General features: G+C 39.8%; 1 protein-coding gene across 6 annotated transcripts in view; it reads left to right on the forward strand.

Moving 5' to 3' along the window:
• LOC137605967 (disks large homolog 4-like) overlaps nt 1-20,815 on the forward strand; it is an 83,064-nt gene that overhangs the window by 36,073 nt on the left and 26,176 nt on the right. For 2 of the 6 annotated variants that reach the window (XM_068330951.1, XM_068330953.1), the window contains exons 2-4: nt 7,010-7,063; nt 11,557-11,718; nt 20,385-20,441. The exons of 1 other annotated variant lie outside the window; for it this stretch is intronic. In XM_068330951.1, coding sequence (XP_068187052.1) covers nt 7,016-7,063; nt 11,557-11,718; nt 20,385-20,441 — 267 coding nt within the window. In that variant the 5' untranslated portion in view covers nt 7,010-7,015. The remainder of the gene's footprint in view (nt 1-7,009; nt 7,064-11,556; nt 11,719-20,384; nt 20,442-20,815) is intronic. 3 more of the 6 variants (XM_068330954.1, XM_068330952.1, XM_068330955.1) reach the window with 2 other exon arrangements.

Here is a 20,815-nt window from a genome sequence, read left to right on the forward strand (position 1 = left end):
CTGTGAGTCAAACACTTATAATTCCTTGGAAAAGGAACCATTAGTTCAAAGTTCTGTTGACTAATAGTGGTTAACAGAGCACTCAGTGCTCTCCACCAGAGAGCTGTTTCAGACGTGATTTTACAGTGTCGATTGAAGAAAAAGCCCAGTAGTTACTCGTTTTTGTAGTGGAACCATTAACTATTCCTGCGACACCACAGCCTTTGAACTGAGATGCTGAGAGAGAGTTAGAGAGACAATTCACTGCTACACGTGCAACATACATGAAAATATATGGACTCAGCATAAAATGGTGTGTGCATGCATCTTTGAGCAGGGGGGGAAGGGATGCAAGACCAAGGCTACTGAGCTGCTTGTTAGGAACAGCCTGCATCTAACCTGTAAACCATTACATAACATTTGAGGGTTGTTGTTTTTTTTAAATTAAGTGTAGGTTCATGTTAGACTGAAAAATTGATTGATTGATTTTTTTTACAGAAGATTTCTTTCTTTTACAAAATGCAAACAAAAGAACTTGTTATATTTTTGCTGTTTTTGTCATTTTTTGTCAACATACATGGTTTTGCAAGGTTGGAGATATATTCATCATGGACCTGAGATTGGTTCAAATATTCCTTTCACACATGAACCTTTTTTCTCTCTTGTTCTGTCTTATAAATAAATATTATGTTCCTGTGAAAACACATTTAGTCAAAATAGGGTTGAAACCTTCCCCCTTCATTACCCTCAACAGACGCTCTGCAGCCCACTGTGGCATCATTCACTGTATCTATGACTCCAGTATTTGCAGATGATGCAGTTGTGTGGGCCTTATCGATGGTGAATCACAGAAATTACATCCAGAATCTCATTAATGTGGGTTGTGTGAACATAAATCAACAAGTGATTAAAAATATTTAAGACTCTAATGAAACCATGACAAGAGATATTGACTTTCTGAAACAGTGTGTAAACTGGGAGCATTTAGAATTTATGATATTCCTTTTTTCATTATAGTAATCTCACTCAGTTGGTGGTGAACAAACTCCAAAAGATATTTTTATCTTTGAGAATGTTTTAAGCTTGTTGGAACATAATAAGCTCCAAAGCCTGCGCCAGTGAAAATATTTTTACATGCTTGATCACAGCTTCAGTGGAGCGATTTAACTGGTACTTCTGGGTAAACGGACACCTGGACTGTCTCCCCGTGGAGATGCTTGTGATGGCACAATCTAGTTGATGTTCAATATAAAACATCTTCATTTTGTAGCCAAGAAGCAGCCATCATTCTGCGTTGGAGATTGAGATACAAACTTAATACAGTAAGTACATAACAAATCACAGATAAATACATGCATTTCCATGGTTCCGTCTTTATATTACTGTATTTAGCATGTATTAACAAATTGCACACTAAACATTATACTGTGGTTCACATGTTGTTCGGGTACAATAGAGGCTATTAGTCAAATTTGGATGAACCTGGGGCATTTGCATGCGTAGATAAAGTCTTCTTTGCTGCAGCCCTGCTTTTTGATTCAGGCCGGCTGGATTTACACATTCAAATCCCTATCATTTGCAGCTTTAAGCATTCTGCCCCCTGGTAAATGTGAAGTCTGTTGTTGTTGTAGCACTCATAGCTACAGGACACTCAACCTCATCAAAGTGTTGTGTTGAAACACCTTGGTGTGCAAAATGAAGTTAGAGTTGGCAGAAGATGACCAAGTTTTCTGTCTTTAGAGGATTAAACAGACATGAAAAAACAGTCGTTCTGGTGGGTGTTGGCTGGCAACACCAGTTGTGAGTTTGTGATGATAAAATCAGATGAAAACTGTTTGGAGTTTGCCGCTTGACAGTGAGAATCAACTGAGAACACAAAATTGACTGTAGTCTAATGCTCTGTGGTGGAAAAGCTAACTTATAATTCTGGTGTACATGTGGTTTGAAATGCATTAAAGGGGTCATATTATAAAAAACACATTTTTCTGGTACACTAACAACTCCTAGAATCTGGAAAACAAATGGGTTGGGTATTGACTGCAGCCCACAAACTCATCAAACGGCGCTCAAACAAGCTGATCAGGCTCAGCTCCTTTGTGATGTAAAGGGTGATTTGCATAGCTATGCCCCACCAGTAAGAGACCACACCCCTCTCCCCCAGTTAAGGGAGCGTTCATTCCCAAAGTGAAGTTCAATGTGTCCAGTGGGGCGTTTAACAGGCGAGGCAAGCGTTGGGAAACAGAGCTCATTAGCATTTAAAGGTGTAGGCACAGAAACAGCATGTTCTAAGTCAGTGGTTCTTAACATTGTTGGACGTACTGAACCCTGCCAGTTTCATATGCTCACTCACCGAACCCTTCTTTACTAAAAATTTATAATAATAATTTAAGGCATAAGTATATGTTTTACTGGTGCATTTAATGAATTGTGCATTAATGTCATCTTTTTCAAAGAACAAAACCAAGACAGTGCATGAACTCACATGTAATTACCTACTTGCAAATCAGTGTGACTTCTGCTGTTTTTATTGAGAGAGCAGTTCAGATATGCGTGGTTTAACCTTGGCAAGTGCTACTCTTATGTCATTTTCACAGCAAAGCCTGTTTCTTTTGTTTTCCATGCAGCATAAGAAAGTGTTCCTATATTTTTGCCAGTGTGAGACTAGACTTTCTCAACTTGACATTGCAAATCATGCAGAACGCTGACTCCCATCACGTTCTCTTATACAGTACATGTAAATTCATGTTAATAAAAATTATAATAACGGATTAGATTTATATAGCACTTTTCTGGACACTCAAAGATGCTTTACTTTGGATCCATTATTCATTCACTCCTCATTCATACTTGGTGATGGTAGACTACGTGTGTAGCCACAGCTGCCTTGGGGCAGACTGACAGAGGCATGACTGCCAATCTGCGCCTACGGCCCCTCCGACCACCACCAGACCACCACCGGAACAATCACACACATTCAAACACCAGCGAGTGCCCCACCGGAGGCAAGGAGGGTAAAGTGTCTTGCCCAAGGATACAACGACAAATGACTCGGCAGGAGCGGGAATCGATACGCCGGTCTTGAATCATTGAACCGCGATACCACGGAGCCACAGCTGCCCATTACACATATTCGTCCGACCACTTTCTTTTTTTGCTCAACATAGTTACTATGAATTAAATTAAGAAATTAATCAGATGCCGTACCCTCATGACAGGCATAAATCGACTACTGAGTGCGCAAAATCCCATGTTGCACTAGTAGGCTAATAGATGTAGCGTGATCACCTGCAGCCAGTGATGGCTAAGGGGGGCGTGTCTTCACGAATTGACACGATGTGTCAAACGTACACAGTGATTCATGTATGTTCAGCACAAACACCCGACACATCGTGTCGAGTGTTTTGTCTTGACCTCTGTCTCCGCCGAACCCCTGAGAGCGACTCACCTAACCCCTAGGGTTCGATCGAACCTAGGTTAAGAACCACTGTTCTAAGTAGAGCTCATTTAAGCGGCTTTTAGACAGCTGAAATTCAGGACCTAGGATCAGTTTGGGGCAAAACATCTCAAATACAGTGTTGCTTGACAATGACAGCTGTGTAAATTGATCAACAAGAGTATAATATGGGATCTCAATTATTAAATGATAAGTTGTTGTCTTTTATGGAAAATTCTGCAATAATTATCTACAGAATACAGGCTTGATGAGAAGTAGCTTCAAATTCAAAATATTCAGGATCACCAGCTCTGTAATTTTACTTAATGTGTAGTAGATCGTGGGAGGTGGTTTATTATTTTTTAATGTTGTTGTAATGTTGGTCTGAGCATTACGGACAGGAAATATGTTGGACCCAATGATGAGCAGACTACCACTACAATCTTGGATTGTTCAGTAGACCAAACGTGTCTACAAAATATTTGATTAAAATCTGCTCATAACTCTTTTAACACTCCTTCTGACAAACAGTAAACAAACTCTAAGAAACCAGTTCATTCATTACTGTTGTCTATAATGTTCCTTTAGCAGTTGTTTGAAAAGGAGAAGTGTTTGCAGCCATGATTTGTGTCTATTTATGAAACTAATTAAAATTTGGTTTGATTCAAGAACAGCGTGCTGTGCAGATTCACTGAATTGAAATACATTTCACATAGCATGGCTACATTTTATCATGTTAATTTTGGCAGAACTGAGAAGCGCCACACAGATTTAATGCCTCACAAAAAAATATTAATTTAAAATGCAAATTTCTGAACTTATAAAAGATCCTGTGAAGATGCAGATGAAATTTTTGATCTGCGATTTTTATCTGAAAACCTTCTCAGTTTCTCTGACACTGTAAACGTGATATGCTTTTGCAATGTGCATCTCTTGGAAATGACTTACCTCAGAGGTGAGGTTAGTTTTTAGTCCATTACCTAATGCAGAGTAATTTAAAAAGATTGGTCCTTGAATTACAAACTCAGATCATGAAAGATAGAATTTGACATTTGCTCTACATTAAATTGACTCATTTAACCAATAAAGGAAAAGCTCATTCAGCTCATTCAGTATACATTTCTGATTATAGCACACAAGGAACAACAACTGTGGTCACAAATTGTGGGGACTCTCCTTAGGTTCACCTTATAACAGTGTATTTCTTTAAAAATGTTCTGTAATCCATCCATGGTGATATACTACCTCAATAAAGTCTGAGAAGGGATTTTATTGTACTAGTTTTTTGTGTTTTCTTGGAGAGGTGATTTAGTCAACTGTGTGTACTGGTAGAAGCAGATTTTAATTGTTGGAAGCTATTATAAAGCACCAGTGTGTGTAATTAACACATATACTGTATATGTACATGTGTAAAGTGTGAGTGTAAAAATAATTTCTTCAAGAGGGATGATTAAAGTATAGATTATTATTATTATTATTATTATTATTATTATTATTATTATTATTATTAGGCCCCAAGACAACCAACTTTATTGTCATGTTTCCCAATCAGGTTCATTAAAGCTGGCCATACCATATGCTTGTTATAATAAATTCAGATTTGTTGTGTTAATTCTATAGTGGATGTGAGAATTCTTGGTATTTATTGCAAGAACAGCGACTGAAAATAGGTAGACAATTAGTAAATTAATATCCTTTAAGAGTCCATTTAAAAATAGTGCCAACAATGCACAGTTCATTCAAATGATACATTAATGTATTTAAACAGCAAATACTAATTTAAGGCTTTTGATGATCTTATCTCAGACAGATGTTTTTTTATTCCATAAAGAGTCTTGTTTGACTTGTATTTGTATTATCTGTACACCCAGAACTACGAGCTTCAAGTATTAACAGGACAGCTGTGGGAGATTTGAAAGCCAGTCCCTGCAAATATTATGACAGTCAATGATTCAATTCCCAATTTTCCAGATGTGAACACAGAAACACAGTAGATGATAATCCACGTTTTACGACTAAAAGTTACGTGCTAAGAAGACAACATAGAGAATAGATGCTGAATCTCATCCACCTGCCAGTCAGATTTACGTAATCACACGACTAATTGCTCATCTTTGGGTCTGACTGGTCTCAAATGTGACCTTATGGCTGAGTCTGTCTGAAGTTTCCTGTAACACTAGCTGTGATGATCACATGGCTGTCTACGACCTATAGCAGCAATGACAGGTTCTGTGACATATAATGCATTGTTATTACATCTTTGTCTCATTTCCCTCACTTTCAACTTTAACTCCACCCAAGACCTTCCCATACATGTTGTCATCCAATAAACTTAAATAGTTTGTAAATGTGCTGAAAAAAAGACACCTGTGTCCACCTACAGGGAACAGTATACATTTCTTGAGGGTAATTTTAATTGCAACGCTCCATGAAAATGATGTTTAGTGCCGTACCCAGATGTCTCCTCTGGTGTCCCTGCATGAACACAAGTCTTTAGAGACCTATGGATTCCATGGATCCTCTTGGTATGTCATCAAGTATGACATGGGTGAAGTCTGTCTGTATCAGCCAGAAAAGAATGAGATGTTGGAACTCAATCTTATGTGGTCAACTGACCTATAACAACTGGGAGCTGCTGAAACTGGCCATACCTGAAATTCTTTGGCAAGTTTGTCCTCACCCTTTTGCAGTAACCTTAACAGGAATTACATCCTGGTTTAAAGCAAACACTCAATTAAGGACTCTGAGTACAGATTAACCACATCCCCACCACTCTCTTATTGTCATATCAAATCCTGGACGAAGGACAGAGAATAGTCATCACCAAATACTTGAGATGTCAGTCAGGCACATAAGTGACTAGCCATGATGTAGGGATGCAATCAGGCACCAAGACTACCACCAATAATTTCACGCCAGCAACCCAATGGTTGCTTTGTTTTCAGAATAGTTAATCATGAGGCCTTCACAGGAAGATGAAACCCATTACCTCTTAGCTTTCACCACTACAATGTAGAGACTTAACCCTGTGCCAGGACGGCAGGCAGGAGCCGGATAAAGTTTTCCTACGTCAAGTTAATCAGGGGGTTTCCGTCAGAGATTTTACAACATGTTCATTACCACAAGAAGGCACCTGAAAGATTTACCCTTGAGCACCAACAGAGAGCAATTTCAATGGGGATACCTGCTGTTTGGGTTTAATTACACTCCCACAGTGGACAGGGATGCATTGTCCCGGATTTCCAGTGTATGTTTAAGGTTGGAAATAAAATTTATTCCCTGTCCCCAACTCCATCACTGTCAACATCCACGCTTGTTATGAATCTATTCTGGAAACTGATTCTAAGTGCCAAGTATTGGGGCTATAACTGATTTTCCCCCCAAAAAAGAAAGAATAATCATGTCTGCACTGGCTATTGGGAGACATGTTTGTGGCATATGGGCCTCTGACCTGCTACCTTTATTGACTCCCTCATTTATTTATTGCCCTCCTACTTTATCATCAAAACAAAGTACATCACCTCTGGAACAAATGGCTGCCTTTGACGTTTTAAGAAGATCCTTCATTTTTTTTTACTCTTTTGAAATTTCTCTCAGGGCAGCATGGTGGCCCAGTGGGAACGCCGTCACCTCACAACAAGAAGGTTTCAGGTTTGATTCCTTTCTGTGCAGAGTTTGTATGTTCTCCTCGTGTCTGTATGTGTTCCCCCACAGGTTCTCTAGCTTCCTCCCACCTAGATAACATACATCTTAGATGGACTGATCACTACAAATTGTCTATAGGTGTGAATGTGAGCATGTGTGTTTGTCTTTCATCTGGCCCAGCAATGAGCTGGTGTCTCTTCCGTGGTGTGCTTCACCTTTCGCCCGAAGCCAGTCGGGATAGGCTCCAGCAGACCTGCATGTCTTTTAGAGCTTTTGAATTTTTTGTCTGTTTTTGTTGAGACTTTGCATTTTGTATACCTTTCAGACCAGGGGTGTTCAAACTTTTTTTCCACTGAGGGCCAAATACAGGAAAATATGCAAAAGGCTCGGCCACAATTGGAGTGAACATTAACAAAATCGGTCAAATGTAGATACAATATGCCTGATGAGTCCATATTTTAAGATACAACTCTCCATAAAGAATTTTCATATATTTTGTTTCTAAACGGTTAATAGTACATTTTCAAAATAGCAGTGTCTGATTGGTTTGTAGACAGAAAGGAGAGCCCCTTCACAGCCCTGTATAAAGAAGGAACAAAAATTCCTTCTTTGTTGACGTGCTATTAACACGTTTACAAAGATTAAGAAGAAAATCAACTTTGACTAAAATTAATAAATATTTGGATTTGTCAACATATGAATGAGTAATTCATTTTTGAATGGGAACAGCGTTGTGCTTAGTGGGAGCTGTGATGCTGCCCTGTGGACTGAAGGATGTCTGGTTCTAAGATTTGAAGGACGTCACAGACATGGCTCTAACATTGACCCACTGCCGCCCCCTTATGGCTGTCAGTCATTTTGGTTCTCAATCTGCTTTTGTTCAGTGTTAAGAGAGAAAATGTTTGCTCACATATGTACACTGAGCCAAACAGAGGTTTTACTCTTTGCTTGACATTTTATAAGAGGAAACTGGTCCTTTTCAAGCAATTCCTCCTTAATGCAAAAGTTTTGGTCAGTTCTCCACAAAAAATGAACAGCTGTGTGGTCTCTGTGGCATCGGTGCTCTCATCACATGCAGTTGAGTAAAAAGTAATTGTTTCTGGACTTCCCCTTGACTTTGATAAAGAAATATTATTTTTCTCACCATGTCTGGTATTTTCTTTACTCACTTTCAGTCTTGAGTTTTTTTTAGTCCTCTCTTGCCTAATTTTTTTGGGACTAATTTTGAGGGAGTGGCTGCTGTATTGATGAGTCTTCAGTCAATACAGGTGGCTCCACAAGTGGTGACACTAACAACTCAGTCAAGGGCAGTTGGCTCGCGGGCCTTAATTTTCCCTGTTTTAGATGATGAACACAGTGGTGGAAAATACATGCTGTAGACTTGGCATTTGATTCATAAACAATTCACTAAGAAATCACAATTTTTTCTTTTTTTTACACGAGGGGCATCCATTGTGGAGATTTAGCGTGGGAACAGTTTTTTTTTCTTTACCATTTGTACTGTATCTCCCAGCAGGGGGCAAAAAATCAACCGCCTCCTCCTTTTCCTTCTCTTCTGATCCTTGGTCTTCCTCCTCCTATTTTAGGTGACGATATTGATTGTGGGCACAGGTGATGTGGATGGCGGACAAGGGAATATTCAAATCTGAGTATTTAAAAAACTTTTCTAACTTGACTTTTTTTTTATCGATGCACAAGATTTAAATTAATTCATCTTATGTCATCTTTTCATAGTTGCATCTTTATAAACAAAGTCCCCGTCCCCAAATTCTCATTCTTCTATCGTTTATTCACATTGTACTTTTGGAGAAATGCTTTCTAGCATCTGTCTCATTACGTCCTTCATGTACGCTCATGTTGTTTCCTCACTCCGTTCTGCTCCAGAGAGATCTTGGGTCACTATGCAAAATCTCCATCATCTTTTCTCATATTTTTGACATGGCTGATCAAAGTAAGGATTTTTTTTTTTTTTAATTTTTTTCATGTGGGTTCAGATCTGACTCATCCATAGGTGCAACGGTCAAGAGCAGAGGTAAAAGGAAACCAACTGACCGTTGCACCAAAGTCTGGTAGTTGCACTTTGAACCAGCCCTTTCAAGGACCGGTGTCTGAGGACCCTGGGCCTTTAACACAGGGACACGGAGCATAGTGTTTTTCTCTTTCCTTGTTTGGTATGTGTAACTCTTTGCACCTGAAAATGCAAATTCTTGCTGTCTTCCCCAAATTCATTCTTCAACTGATCTCAATTGGCCTCCAGCTCCAGATAATACTCCTTCTCCTTCACCACATCAAGCAGGCTGTCCATGTCAATGTAAGGAACTCTTTCATGCAACCTGTCTGTATATTTTTTAACAGGCATAAGTGTTGGTAAACTCTGCTGTAAATGCATTATTTACTTGGCTGGGGGCATCACACATCCCTTGCTGTAATTCTTCTACACCATAGTGATTTTTTCACTGAGAAAAGTGTCTGACTTTGACTTTTCTGAAAACAAAAGGTCAAAAAATATTTCTCATTCCTTACCAGGGTGATATGAGTCAAGTTTCTGTTAGAGAGCGCCGAGTTACTGTGTTCAGTAGGTCTTTTTTCCTGCTATTGCAGTGCAACTTGAAGCTTCTGTTGGTAGAGTTTTGACCAGTTTGCTGATAATTTGGAGCCCCTTGCCTCGAGAAAAAATGTTACTGATAATGGCAAGTACAATTTTAAAACACTGAACACTGAAATATCAAAAGCAGCAGTTTCATGTGTACCTTCTGTTCCCCCAGCTCAGAAGTATTTTTATGATATACAGTATGTCCTGCGCTCGAGTATCCCTATGAGAGCAGTTGCATTACATGATCACCCAGTAGCACTAAAATAAACAGAAGGAAAGAAGAAAAGTTTTGAAGAACTTCATACCAATCATACCAAGTGAATCTAGTGATGAATGCAGTTAATCATCCCTGTATTGAATAACTGCATTCATAATTAAAAAGTGATGGGCGACATTCCCAAAGCATCTTTGTAGTGAAGACACCTCCTTTACTTCAGACTTTTGGTCATGTTTTTGTGCCGTTTCGATATTCTGAGCATTGCAACCAGCAGTAATACAATCCATACCTTAACTCCCCCCCCCCCCCGAAGGACACTACATCATTGAAACCATCACATCCCCCACCAGTGGAATAGCAGGCAACATGGCAGCATGATTCTTGGTCATGCGGAAAGGGGGAAGCAGTTGAAAACCAAGTGCTGAGGGCTACCTCTAAGTGACTCATGTTATTTGTGAATCTCTGACATTTATTTTAATATTTTTACAGTTCCTTGTTTTTTTTACTTTTGAGTTCATTCATATAGAAAGATTAAGATGAGTCACTTGCTAACAATTTTGTTATTTCGTAGATACATAATATTTAATTTATGTTTACGCAAAGCCGTTCACAAACTCACACCTCTGCAGCACTTTACAAACAAAAATAAATTGTTCCTGCCTGTCAACCTGTAATTATGGGATGAGCCTGTCAGCGATTAATTTTCTTTCAGCTCTACCTCCATACTTTTGTTTTCTGCTTCCCTTTGTAGTGACCCACTGTTTAATTTTTTTTTTTCATTTTTACCCTTCCCCCTCACTTTCTCCTTTATCTTCATCTCTGTTTCACTCCCTACCTATCTTGCTGTCTTAGTGTAATGTGATCCAGGACCAGTGCTGGCAGCTCCAACTGTAGCACCGCAATCTCTGCTGTGGTTGCTAGGCAGCCTGTCTGAGACAGCGTTGGGTGATGCACCCTTCCTGTCCGTCTGCCTAAAAAAAAAATTGAGGTGGCAGAGGGTGGATCTGGGCCTTCAGCCAAAATTCATATGATATCTCCAAAATGTTTCTATTTGCAGAATACTTCACATCTGCAGTGTAGCAGAGCACATTTTAAGCCTGAGGGTCTTCAGGGATTTTAGATAGCAGAAACACAACAGATAACCGACAGGACTGTGCCGTAGATCAGCACAGTGGTCCAGCCCACCTTCTGATGTGTTGGTCATGGAAAATGTCATGCAGATTTTGGACCTTCCCACCTAGAATGAAATCTACCATGTGTGGCTAACACTGTGGGCTGCTAGCAGGCTGCCCAAGTGTGGGATATTGGTAGGAGAAGAAGGTTACTCAGAAGTAGCTGCATGATCTCCGACCAGAGCCATTATGAGTCACAGCTCTGGTTGCACTGATTGTGGAGGACGAGGACTTTTTTTTGGAGCTTGTTGTGCTTGTGTTTGCAATATTTACATGTAAATATGTATGGTCCATAGTTTGATATTTGGTATTTGTCACTGTCGAAAGGAGTTCATCATAGTTTTGAGGAGAGACGATGCGTTAATGAAATAAAATTAAAATTAGACTGGCAACTGTTAAAACACACTCCTCATACAGTCCTCTTGGAACTAATCTAGTCATCCATGTGTGTGTGTGTGTGTGTGTGTGTGTGTGTGTGTGTGTGTGTGTGCGCGCGCGCGTGTGTGTGCTTCTACAGAAGTACAGGTATCAGGATGAGGAGACGCCCCCCTTGGAGCACAGTCCAGCACATCTGGCTCCAGGGAAAAGTGCCGAGATGCTACATATGAGTGACAAGAACCTTGCTGCCATGGAGGCAATACATGGCTACACACCACACACACACATCTCTCCTGTTAAGGTAGGACAGGCATGCACACAGTTTACAACAATAGCATAAAATACTGAGCTGTCAGTGCTCAGGGACTGAACTATTATTTTGTAATTATGGACACAACTTCTGAAACCACATCATGATTATCAGTATTACATTCAGGTGTATTTAGTGTGAGAGAAATGTAACCACTTTAATACATTCTGAGATAATCTATGATACTGGTGCTAATTAGTTTGTCATTGATGTTTCACATTTTCTGCTGTAGAGCAAAAACTAATTAGAAATTAATTAATATCTAATTATAAGTCTGTCAAGCTGTTAACCAATTGAACAAGACCAGAGGCCTGTACCATAAAGCTGGATTACGGTTTAGTGAGATAACTTCAGGCTTAACCCTGGCTTTTCGGTACCATAAAGGTGGCTGACTTTCTATTGGGCTACTTTGTCACGGTAACCTATGCTGAACACCGAACCTGCTCCGGAGCAGGATAAGTTCAGGATAAGAGCTCAGCAGATATAACAGCCCCACCTACTGACCAATCAGAGCTCAGCGGGTATAACAGCCCCACCTATTGACCAATCAATTCTTTTGGAAATGGGCCGTCCGATTTATGAGAACCCGGTCGATCTTGGTGCACAGCTTGTGCGAAGAGCGCTCAGGCGCGAGAGAATATTTAGAGTTTGCTGTAATCCGTTGGAATTTCCTGAACAATCACTGTACGAAAGGTACAGGTTTTGGGGAGAGGGGTTACATTACATCTGTCAGCTGCTGGAGCCTTACAGATGTAATGTAACACACCGCAACCACATGCTGACAGTCCCTCAGACAGTGTGCATTGCACTGAGGTTTTTTGCCACAGTTAATATATTTCTTAGTGATGTTCATAATTATTATGATGTCCTTAAATCCCATGTCTGATGGGTTACAAGCAAGCCGCAGATAAAATGTCATTAATCAATTATTTGTTTAAGTAAATCATGGATTGATTGATTCATTCATAGGTACTTTTATGTATTCTGTTGGCGATGCCGAAAACCTCGGGAAGAACACAGTATGTAGAGCTATTCATAAAGTCGCGGGGGCTACAATCACATGCCATAACGAAAAATGTCGTACACACGTACATTTATGGAACACACAAATGTTACTGTAGTCAGATATACAAGTGCAGTCATAGTGGGGAAGTAATATAATGGCACTAACTTCCGCACTGACACAGTCGGCAATTTTGTGCTAGCGATCCTTGCGCCGTTTGGTAGCTGCAACTGTGTTGCTTTTTGCCTGGATTATTGATTTGTATTGCTCGTATTTATCAATTATTATTGTTTGCTCCTCCGTTGTGAAATATGCGGCTCGGGCCGGTTTGTTGCATGTTTGCAATTGGTCGCAAGCAGCAACCTCTGCCCTTTTTACGTGAGCGCGCACAGATCTAGAGCGAACATGCCTGAATTGAATTAGTGAGTTGATAGCCGGCGGGCGGATGTCTCAGTAAGTGAAGCCAGATAAGTAAGAGGAAGCCCGGCTAGGTTAACCAAGCTTTATGTTACAGGCCTCAGGATGGTTCTAAACAAGATAATGTAGCCTTAATTGTCATAAATTATGTTATTGAGAAAACAGTAAAAAACAGTAAAAATATCAGTAACAGTAAAAATATCAATGTAATCCCAATAAATAAGGTCTGGTTATAAGAAAGGGAATGATAACTTAAAAATTGTGTTAAAAAGATCATCGCATGCCCTAAAACTGCTTTGATATTATGCAGTTCCATGGCCTGTTATTGTTTACTGGTCAGCAATAACATCTTGTATATGTGACACAAATCACGACTTAGGATGAGGTCTCTGCAAATTATCTCAGCTTCCAGGAAAACGCAAGAAGACCCAGAATGCTCCTCAAATATTTTGTACCATTCCCACCCTGGGTTAATTCACTCTGTACCCATCTGTGTTGTCATCACAATCAAGATTTTTCTTCATAAAATACCCTCGCAGAAGTTCAAAAACGTAATTAATTAATGGATTAATTAATGGATTCTTCTATCCCACTCAGGGTCATGAAAAATTTATGAAGTCTTTGCACGATCCTGCTTAAAGCCAAAAACAACAAGCAAACAGATGCTGGGGAGAACATAACCTCCATGACAGACATAATTACATAGAAGTAGCTACTGTTGAAGTGAATGATGGTATAGTGTTTCAAATTAACTGAATTGAAACACCAACTTAATTCCCTTAATTAAGCAATTACCATCTTACTTTAATGCAAATACTAGGCCTGAAATTCTGAGCTCAGTCACCAGACAGGTTTCTGGAGATGCTGTATTATTGGTTCTTTTCAACACTTCAATTATAACTGTATTCACTATGATAAATAATCTATTTTCTAATCGTAACTCTTCTGCAAACACTTTGGTGGCAATACAGTATATTCATGAACAAATCTAGCCCTCTGCATCTTTGTGTCAGACCAGCTTGATGCTTGCTTGAACACAGATGTGGGGTAATTTGACACCAGAATTTAACAGCATGAAGACCGAACTGCAAATGGACTTTAGACAGACCGGGTAATGTGATCTCATGAGTCATCTCAGGATTTAGAGATCAATTTATCTCAATACATTATAACGTGTAAGAACTGCAGTGTTTCCCATTTGCACATTGAAATACAAACCCTCATTGTGAGATTTGGAGAAGGAAAACCACAAATTACCTGATTCGCAGAGAAAAGAAGCTCATTAGAAATGATAAATGTCAGCCAGATGAGATGGGTAAACTTCCACATACTGTGAGACATTGGTAAACTATATAATTTCTGTCTGAAAAGTTTGTTAGTACTCCACACATGTATGGATGTTGATGCAGGGTGGCACTGAGCTGATTCCTAACAGTACTTCAGACACTGAGCTTATGGATGTGAAATGGAAAGCCGAAACACAATCTTCCATTAGAGTCCCATGGAAGAGAAGAAATTACATCAGAGCCACTGGTCTGACAGTTAAAGGAGACAGCTGACATCAGCAGGAATATGAGCACAGTCACATTGGCTGAGGTGCACTGACTGTAGCTACAAATGGAAGCAGGTGTAAACTATCATGCTTACTCAATAATCTGTCTCGCATGTCCACATCTGTTATTAAACAGCCTCAGTGGCTGTTAAGAGATCCCATATGTCACTGCTTTTAGGAGGGAGTGTCTCTATGCTCACATGGAAGTTAGCTGAAGGAGCAAATACTGAGATGCTCTATTCAAACGAGCGGAGAGGAGAGGATTGTTCCTTTCCTTATCACTCTTTTTGCTCAGTTGCATTTTAAACAGAACAAAATGCAATCCAGAACATGAATGAGTAAGAATTTTAAAAAAGGCAATAACAGCAGACAGAAACAACTGTAAACTGACCATAACTTGGTGATGGTGGATTTATCTGTCAGTTTCCGTATTTTTCTGGCTCATAGCTGCTTTGTCATATCAAAGCCTGGAACCAGACTGCACCAGCTGTAAAGGGCTATTAGCAGAAATGTGCTTTATTAGGAAATGGTCCTCAAAGTGACAAAATACCATTCACTTCTTTCACAGACAACATGCTGCAATACTGTGAAGTGAAATAAAAGAATGAAACTGCTGTTAGAAAAAGCAAATGTGCAACGTTTTTTCCCGGACCTCTCTATAATATGACTAATTCCCTTTGTTCCAGTGGAGTCTGTCATCCACCGGCACATACCATGGGATCAGTAATCTGGCCTTGCACTAGGAAGTAGTAAGACCAAGCCACTGTGGCTCAGTGTAAAAGAATTGAATAAGCCACAAAAAGCCACATTCTGTGTCCAAGACAGTGGCGCAGCGCGATGACGACCACTGCTTGTCGCAGGGGCGGGAGGGGGGGCGTAGGGGGGATACCCCCCCACAGGGCGGGTACGGGGGGCCTCCCCCGGGAAATTTTTTAGAAAATGGGGTTGTTTTCCTGCATTCTGAGGGCAAAATCTTCTGTTCAGTTTACCTACAAAAATACACTAAAGTCAACAGTTCAAGCTTAACTTTATTTCTATCCTACTTTATACAGGTATAAATGTGAGATTCAACAATTGAAAACTTGCATTCACTATTTGAAGATACAGACATACAAAATATTACTCAATGTTTACTGTAAGTTTTACTTATACTAGAAGACATTTTAACTTTGACTTAGACACTTTGATTTTAATAAATTTGATTCTTGGTATTACTCAATGTTTATTTGTAAGTTTTACATGGACTAGAAGACATTTTAACTTTGACCACCACCAAAACCATTGGTATGCCATAGTTTGGTTTAGTTTTGTTTTTTTTAATTCGATAATATGATTTTTCATTTCAATTTAAAAAGGCATGAAAAATAGCAAATGAGGTGAATACACATTTACATACATCATTGGTTATTCCTGCCAGGCATAGGAATTAAAAGTCTAAGACTACAAAAAAGTATTGATAATATCTTTCATTTACCTTCTGATTGGTCTGTCACCACTCCTACCCCCTCTCAGCATTCACCATTTGTTGTTCAATTAGAATTTTACGCAAAATCTACTATAAAACACTGGATTCTTAATTTCTTTTGATCGATCGTCCTCGCCTTGTTGTACACCAATTTGCAGGTTTAGCTTGTCATTTTATTTTTCATTGGACGAAAGGAGGCCATGACTCAAGTGTATATTTAATGATTGGGAGCGTTCGGGTCACTTCAGCTATTTCCATCGGCATGCGGAAATAGTGGCGCTAGCGGAAATAGTGGCGCTAGCGGAAATAGCGGCGCTAGCGAGCGAAAAAGTTGTAAGTTTTAGCCTTTTTCCCGTAAAAATAAGAACGCCACTGAGGCTACAGTCTAAAAACCTTGTAGCCAATCTGGAATTTACTTCACCTATGGCGAAGTGGCGAATGTCTAGCGCAAGCCCAGATAATTATCCACAGCTGATGAGTTCACAATTTATTATAAGGTATCTATGCCAAGTGATAATTACATTTTAAGTAAGATGTTCTGGTCTAATGCAAGAATACAGCTGAATGATCATGCCACAAATTAAAATTAACTTGCTAAGCCGTTAACTACTTTTGAGTTTATGTCAGGTGTTTTTTTTGATAGATTTTGTATTTCTTGGGAGTTTTGGTTTTTTCATAGGATTTGTTGTGTATTAAAACATAATAAACCGGTGCTTATTGTTACCAGGCTGTTATATTTAGACTGTCTTGCAATATCAATGATAAAATTACTCACGTCTTCAATTTCCCATCAAGGATCAAAAGTTTTGTCAAAAGTACATCAAAAGAAAATGTGTGCAACTCTAAAATCAAAGTACCTTTAATTCTAAATATTTTTTTTTTCACTATGTACTTATATTCTCACCTCAAACCAAATGCTTCATTGTAATTGCAATTAGCTTTGTTATCTTTTAGCTTCTTTATCCTAACACATCACAGGTCTTTGTTAGTAACTGAATGCTAACTGCCAACTAGTTCAAAATTAACTGGAACACAATCAAAAATATATCATTTATGTGCATCAGTTATGCATTTTAGTATTAAATTAGTGTTAAAATACACATGCGACATGTGAAAATATGAAAATACTTCAATGAATTTGCATCATTAGCATAGCAGTGGGGCGGCAGTGGCTCAGTGGTAAAGCGGGCGGTAGAGCGGTTCGTCCTATGATTTCAAGATTGGCGATTCGATTCCCGCTCCTGCCCAAAAAAATACCCGGAGGTGAGCTGACAGTGGGAGGTGTCAGCTCACCTCCGGAGCACTGCCGAGGCGCCCCTTGAGCAAGGTGCCGTTCCCTTTACAAATTGCTCATTTAAGGCGCACCAAGATGGAGCTGCCTGCCACTCTACCTCCATGCCGACAGGGACCCTTGGGTGTATGTTTGTGTGTGCTACTGGGGCCTGTACACACTAATATACTGTATATATATGCATGCGTCTGAATCATTAGCTAGAGTGTGCATTCTTAATTTCCCTTCGGGGATCAAAACAGTATATTAAATAAATAAATTTTTTAAAAATAGCAGCTCGGGATGAAACATGTGTGTTCACAGATATTATTGCCTGTTTTTAAAGTGTTTAACATTTAAACCCTCTGCAGCTTGTAGCAGACAATTATGATTTACATTTAACTTTTATTTATTTTTTTTGTATACTGATTCCATCCCTGGCGGCACGGTGGCGCAGTGGGTAGCGCTGTTGCCTCACAACACGGCGGGTCCGGGTTTCGAGTACTGCTCTGTGCGAGTTTTGCGTGCTCTCCCCGTGTCTGCGTGGATTCTGTCTGGGTTCTCCGGCTTCCTCCGACCACCAAAAGCATGCGCTTCAGGTTCATTGGCCTGTCCCAAATTGTCCGTAGGAGTGAGTGTGTGTGTGCATGGTTGTCTGTCCTCGTGTGTGGCTCCGCGGTGCACCCGCTTCACGTCCTATGCCGGCTGAGATGGGCTCCAGCTCCCTGTGACCTGTTACGGCGGATGAAGCGGGAGAAAATGAATGAACGAATGAATGGATGATTTGATCCCTGAAGGGAAATTAACAAAGCACACTCTAGTTAGTGGTTCAAATGCATGCATACATATTAGTGAGTACAGGCCCCTGTAGCACACGCACACATACACACAGGTTCCTGTAGGCATGCAAGGGAAGATAGAGTGGCGGGCAGAGTGAGGGGCACACCATGAAGATGGTGTATAAGCAATTTGTAAAGGGGGCGGCGCCTTGCTCAAGGGCGCCTCGGCAATGTTCCAAAGGTGATCTGACACCTCCCACTGTCAGCTCACACTCTGGGTGTTTTTGGGCGGGAGTGGGAATCGAACCGCTGATCTTGAATCATAGGACAACCCGTTTTACACTGAGCCACTGCAGCCCCATATTAATGAAAATGTTATGGTAGTGTTTCAGTTGTAGCCCCTGTCCCTGAGTGCACTGATTTTTGTTGGACCTTTGAGCAACAGCAAATGTAGGAACCCGTCAGAGACTTTAAAAAATAAATTATCGTTGATCACAACTATAGAAGATAGTTTTGATAGTTTTGAAGATACAACTTGTTAATTAACAGGCAGTGACTGTCAAGATTTAGTCAAGATTACGACTAAATCAGGAACAGTGACACCTTTACCAACACAAAATTCTATCTTGAGGATATCTTTCTCATCACATGAAAGGGAGCATGTTGATGTTGTTCAGTGTTCTGGGAACAAGGATTGGCCCGATTTCTATTTCTGGAATATTGCCATTGTGTTTCACGGCGTGGAGAACTGAGTGCCATATGAAATGTAAAGGTTGTGGCTTCACTTAGTTCAAAGTAAATTACTTGCATTATTTTATGTCAGTGCTCCTCATCTTTTAACTTTTCAGGCTGACGGATCATCTAACAATCGTTTTATTGTTCACTCAGGCAGCTTCAGCAACTATGATCATTCATTGATTACAAATGAAAAAATATGTTAGGAGGGACAAGTTAATCATATACAATCAATAAATTATCAAATTTTAGTTAATGTTAATCATGCTGTTAATGATTATGCAGGGAGTTGATTGTAGCTCCCCGGAGACCATGACGTAAAGAATAAGTGTTGACACGGATGGTGATGGCGATGACACTGGTGGTTGTTTACCTGCCCTTCCTGTCAACCCTTGCACTAGTGTTACCTCTTCACATAGTGGCAGTCTTGCCTTTTGTGCTTTTGTGACTGTTCCTTACACTGTGGCATGGTGAGTAGTAGGTACCTAAGACTGCATTAATCCTATTTTCCCATATATTACTTTTTCACTCCTTACAGTATTTATTATTTATTTATATGCTTCGGCTTCTTAACTGCATTTCCCTTCCTGCACTCCTCTTCCTGCTTCACTGACAGCAGTCAAACTGAGGAGTTTGCTTGATTTACTCTATTTATCTGCAAGAGAACTCTTGGTGGGGTTTATGTGGTTAAATATTAGTCAAGCACATTCTGCTGCCAAACTCTGACAATACTACACATTATTATTTAGCTTTCTATGTCCACATCACAGCACTCCACAAAATTTCATTGAAATCAGATCTGTAGTTCATTTATGTAATTTTAAATTATTTTATACATCCTATCTTGCAACGTGAACGAACATAAAAAATCCTGAATCCTCCCCCATATCCATATTCTCACCTGTGTGTATAGTGGCTTCAGCACACTTCTGATCCTTCCTACAAGTTTTATAGAAATCTGTCCAATGATTTTTGCAAATTCAAGTTGAGAGATTAGAACCTTGGTGAAGCCATTAAAAGGAGAAATAGGAGTGGGAGTTGCAGCACTTTGATACATCTGTATCTGTAAATTAATATACAGGTACCCTCCTTAAGGCCTAATATAAGTTTTTCAATTGCAGATACATGGATTCCAGTTTTCCATTATGTACATTTTATGGAATGCTGCACTATATGCTTCCTATATCCTATATTCTGGGGTACACTGCTAAAGTTAATAAATATTTTATTGGTTTTTGACATGTCATTTTTAGTTTCATATTTGCCATTCGTGGGCCTGGAATGAATGGCTTTATCTCCTTCTGTGAACCCAGATGTGAATATCTGTCAGACATGAATCTCCTCTCTGACAAACATATTCAAAGATACATCTTAAAGCTGTAACCGCTGTTCCCCTGCATGGCCTGCACAATTACCCTGTCCTTTCTGTTTTGCAGCCTGTGTTGATGTCCACAGGACACACTCCGATGTACACGTCTGCTGTTTCCACACTGGTAAGATCACAGCAATCCATGCCAATCCTTCACTCTAACATTAACGGTGTCATCATCCATCATCATCATCATCAGCAGCATCAGCATCAGCATCATCAGCATCATTGTCAGTCTGATTCTGTGTCTTCATTTCCAGTCTGCACTGGATTTGGCGTCTCTTAAAGTGCAGCTGTCTGATTGCAGACAGGTGGATGCCAGTTCAGGGCTGTTTTATGTGCAGAGCGTGAGGTCAGCAGTCTTTTGGTGATGAGTGTTAATACTCATCGTCATTCAAACTCCTTGGTCTGACAGGTTTGATGCATTTGGCTCGTTGATGGCTGTTGGGCCTGAAATCACATGCTTGGAAATAAAAAACCATGACAAACCATGACATT

This window comes from Antennarius striatus, chromosome 13 (assembly GCF_040054535.1).
Source record: "Antennarius striatus isolate MH-2024 chromosome 13, ASM4005453v1, whole genome shotgun sequence".
NCBI classification, from domain to species: domain Eukaryota; kingdom Metazoa; phylum Chordata; class Actinopteri; order Lophiiformes; family Antennariidae; genus Antennarius; species Antennarius striatus.